General features: G+C 39.3%; 1 protein-coding gene across 1 annotated transcript in view; it reads left to right on the top strand.

Moving 5' to 3' along the window:
* The first annotated feature begins 1,092 nt into the window (after nucleotides 1–1,092).
* The window catches only part of LOC107588140 (prefoldin subunit 3-like), a 5,255-nt gene continuing 2,145 nt past the window's right edge, over nucleotides 1,093–4,202 (top strand). The window contains exons 1-5 of the mRNA XM_016276152.1: nucleotides 1,093–1,229; nucleotides 1,510–1,634; nucleotides 1,846–1,912; nucleotides 2,088–2,186; nucleotides 2,877–3,015. Of these exons, the coding sequence (XP_016131638.1) occupies nucleotides 1,149–1,229; nucleotides 1,510–1,634; nucleotides 1,846–1,912; nucleotides 2,088–2,186; nucleotides 2,877–3,015 (511 nt within the window). The 5' untranslated portion in view covers nucleotides 1,093–1,148. The remainder of the gene's footprint in view (nucleotides 1,230–1,509; nucleotides 1,635–1,845; nucleotides 1,913–2,087; nucleotides 2,187–2,876; nucleotides 3,016–4,202) is intronic.

Below are 4,202 nucleotides of genomic sequence, written 5' to 3'. Positions count from 1 at the left end.
TTCACTTTGAGCATTGGTTGCATAGGCCTATTGTTACTTTCGACCCCATCAGTTGGGATGAAAGTAATCAATACAAGCTAGATTTAAAAAAATCTAAAAGGTGTGCATTATAACTGAGAACTACATGAACACTTCACAGATGGTTGTATTACTGTAAGTAATTTACCTCAAATGCTATTGAAGTTAGAAAAGTGTATACCAATATCGTATGTAACTTTAGAGACGGTCCCTAGATTTGAGAATATCGAATGCCCGGAAATGACGCCTCTGGGCATTCCACTGGGTCGTTTGTAAAGTCACAGATACTGTACGGACAATACAGCTCAATTTTTCTATGTATCTTGCTCTGTCGAACGGCAAAATGACTTTACTAGGCTATACTGGATTTACACCATGCATCTCCTGTCAGCGGGAAAGCCGCGCCCCCAGCTATCACAAGACCCGACCAAGCCCATGGTTGACACCCTCTCATTAGCATGTTGTGCAGAGGAAAAGTAAATGCGGAACTACATTCAGAAATAAAAGAGTGATCAAAGGAAAATAAATAGGATGAGTTTAGCATTTCCTTAAACATTTTCCATTTTCCCACTAATTAATTTTATTTATTTGCCTACTTTAATCACGTTTAATTATTTATATATGTATTTAAACAAGAATACGTGTATTTATACACACATTTATTTAAATGTAATTATTTTTAATTTCTGCAGGTTTCGTCCTCCATAGAAGCGCCCCCAATAACGTGATATTTAGCCCATGGAATGCGAATTTTACTGGAGGAACCCTTGAAACGCGATTGGGCCAGTTTAGTTTTGAGTAGCAATTGTGCGGGTTTTGTTCTGAAAACCTGGCAACCCTGATGGCCAGCGCCTCGCGCTCTTTCTCTGGGTCGTTTGGGCGACACTGACATCTGCTGGGGGATTTGTTAACTCATACGTTCTCCCAACCATGATTTCACTAAGAACTTATATAACATTTCCAAACACATTCAAAGAGATAATGACCAGATTAAAACATCGGTGGACCCTCAAAATGCATCACTGGCTCAGCGTTTAATTATGTCTCATCACTTTTATTGTGCAGGCCGCGCTCGTGCGTAAGAGCAGCGGGCGCATGCGTGAAGAGGAAGAGCCGTGAGTCTCTCCAAAATGGCGATGACCATAGAGAGTGGCAATGCAGGAGCTGCAAATAAGAAAAAACACCTCGGAATCCCCGAAGCAATATTTGTGGTCAGTGGGAATATGGAATATAGTTCATTTTCACGTTCCGTGCTGTCGATAGTTTCCCGTTAAAGCTGTGTTGGTCTTTAAACGGCTTTCTTAAGTAGAAAGCGCCCTGCTCTTCTCCTTATAAGGCTGCAGCCTTTGCTTGCTCTTGTCGGTGCAGTGAGCTTTGGGTGACAGATAACACACGATTAACCAGTATTTAAGTACTTAATAGGATGTAATTCATTTAGGAAGCCCATAAGATGTCGTTAATGAGATGTGAACTGTCACTGTGGTTCTGTAGGAAGATGTGGATGCCTTCATGAAGCAGCCGGGCAATGACACAGCAGACGCCGTGCTGAGGAAGCTGGATGAACAGTATCAGAAATATAAATATATGGAGCTCAATCTGGCTCAGAAGAAACTCAGGTTTGTTTATAGTCTATTCTACGCTGTGAAGTAATAGGCAATGATCAGTTCCTGTGTCAATGCTAAAGGATGCTCTTCCTATAAAGACAATATAAGGAACAAATAAACAGCGATTTACTGCCGCGTTTAAAAAATCAGATTCATTACTCAGAGTAAGCATAAAATATTGTCGCTAGTTCCACTTGACTGATATTTTTTTGTTTTGTTTTAGGTTGAAAAGCCAGATCCCACAAATCAAACAAACTTTAGAAATCCTAAGGCACATGCAGAAAAAGAAGGTGAGGCTATCACAATTTTTAACTCCCATATCTCCATATATGCAAATTGATGTAGGGAAGCAACTCTAATGCCTAAAAATGTGTTTTGTTCTCTGTTACTTTTTATTACCTCTCACACTCTCTCATCTCTTAATTTTCTGTTTTCCTGTTCTTAATTATGAATGTCCAATCACAGGACACTACAGATCCCATGGAGACACATTTTCTGTTGGCTGATAACGTCTATTGCAAAGCCTCTGTCCCACCCACAGATAAAGTGTGTTTGTGGCTTGGGGTAAGTGTTGACTACTGTGTTTCATTGTATTAATAGTCAACATGAAATATAAAATTTATCATAATTACTCTCTTAACCACCTGTTATATCTACAGAGACAGATGATTTACAGACAGATAAAATCAAGTGCAATTCTAATTCTATCACCAGCCTGGGTCAATGAGAAATACATCACAATATGGAAGTAAAACGACTCGAGATGTGACTTAAAATTTTTGACATTTTGAATATTTAAAGCATTGATGTTTACTGCCTATAGTTTTTGCTCTTTGGACTATTGTGCAGCTCAGTTGTTGTAAGAGGGTAGGTAGGGGATTGTACAGCTTGTGCTCCTCATGAACTGATGAAACCGTTTGCGTGATTAGCAGTGTATCACATGCCTGTCTATAGTTTGTCTGTAGTTTTGAATTACATTTGGTTTTGTAACAGCTTGGTTGTTAATTGGAAATTCAGTCCAAATTGGAGCAACTTGAGAACTAAAGAGTTACAGAAACCCTGTTTGCACTGTTGAGCAAGGCACTTCCTTTTGGACTGTCTGTTTATTAAAATGTACATTCAATTGCTTGGAATTGGATACAATATTTATGCTAAATGGCTTCTCACTCAAATAGCCTATTGGGCTTAAAAAAATCGTTAATTGATATAATGACAAACTAGCTTACAGCTGTGGTTTTTGTGTTTGTGTAACAGGCTAATGTCATGTTGGAGTATGATATTGATGAGGCCCAGGCGCTGTTGGAAAAAAACTTTGCTACAGCTTCCCGGAATCTGGACTCTCTGGAAGAGGACCTGGACTTCCTTAGAGACCAGTTCACAACCACCGAAGTCAGTATCCTTAAACAATGGCTAGTGTGTGTGTGTGTGTGTGTGTGTGTGTGTGTATATATTAGGGATGTGCATCTCCATAACTGAGGCCGATGCGATACACATCTCGATGCATAGCCAACGATACGATACATTGTCGATACATATGAAGTAGCTAGCTATTCGATACGATTCACCCCTATTACGATGCAGTGCGATCCGATTTCTATTCGATCCGATTCAACACAATGCGATTCGATGCAGTGGAAAAAATATGATCACATTTATTTCTTTGGTTCAGGCAGACAGCAAATCATAAATTAACTTATGTGTCTTCTGACTTCTAATGCCTCAAGGCCTGTTTCATAAAACAAGTTTACCAAATAGGCCAGGCTTATTTCAGTTAGTCTGACTCATTGTCAAATGATTTGGTTCCATAAAACAAATTTAACAAAGATCAAAATCAGTCACTGTGGCAACTTATGCTGGAAAGCTAACTTGGTCCAGGGCAGGCAAACTGTCAGACTAAGCTGAGCTCCTCTAACATTGAACAGGAATGTAAAGATATTACATACTATCATAGCCATGCAGTCTTTTTCTCTGGTTTTATGACAGATGTACCTTTTATAGTTAGAACAGATAGCATTAGAACTTTACAATCTAACATTGCAAGCATTAAAATCACTAAACTAAAAGTTAAAATCACTAAATTAAAACTACTTTTTAACTGCTATAAGAAACACACATTAAGTAGTAATTAAGTAGTAAGCTTAGTAATTAGGACTGTACTAGCTGACTTTTTTTATTTTATTTACCCATTACAATACTCCCTTTACAGTTACTGCTATCATAAGAATACACCTATATGTAGGTTTAAAATTCTACAAAAGGCACATTTAATGTCCAACAACGAATATTTTAGCAAAATGCATATGTGACTCAGAATTATTGCGCTCTGTCTGTTTAGGCAGCGGGCCAGAGTGAGGAACGGCCGGAGGGCCAGAGTGAGCAGAGGCCGGGGGCTAGAGTGAGGAACTGCCGGTGGGCTTGAGTGAGCAGAGGCCGACAAAAATGCTTTCACAACGAATCACACAGTGCCTTCACGACATGGCGGCGGCAACAATACTACAGCGAAAATAAAAGTTACGCCTTCTTTCTTTGCGTGAACATTTGGGCGGCGTTATGCAAATCTTCCCACATCGTGACGTAGAC

This window comes from Sinocyclocheilus grahami, unplaced genomic scaffold, assembly GCF_001515645.1.
Source record: "Sinocyclocheilus grahami isolate Dianchi unplaced genomic scaffold, SAMN03320097.WGS_v1.1 scaffold99.1, whole genome shotgun sequence".
Classification (NCBI taxonomy): Eukaryota; Metazoa; Chordata; class Actinopteri; order Cypriniformes; family Cyprinidae; genus Sinocyclocheilus; species Sinocyclocheilus grahami.
Note: the sequence above shows the minus strand (reverse complement) of the source record. Positions and strands in the feature narration are given on the sequence as shown.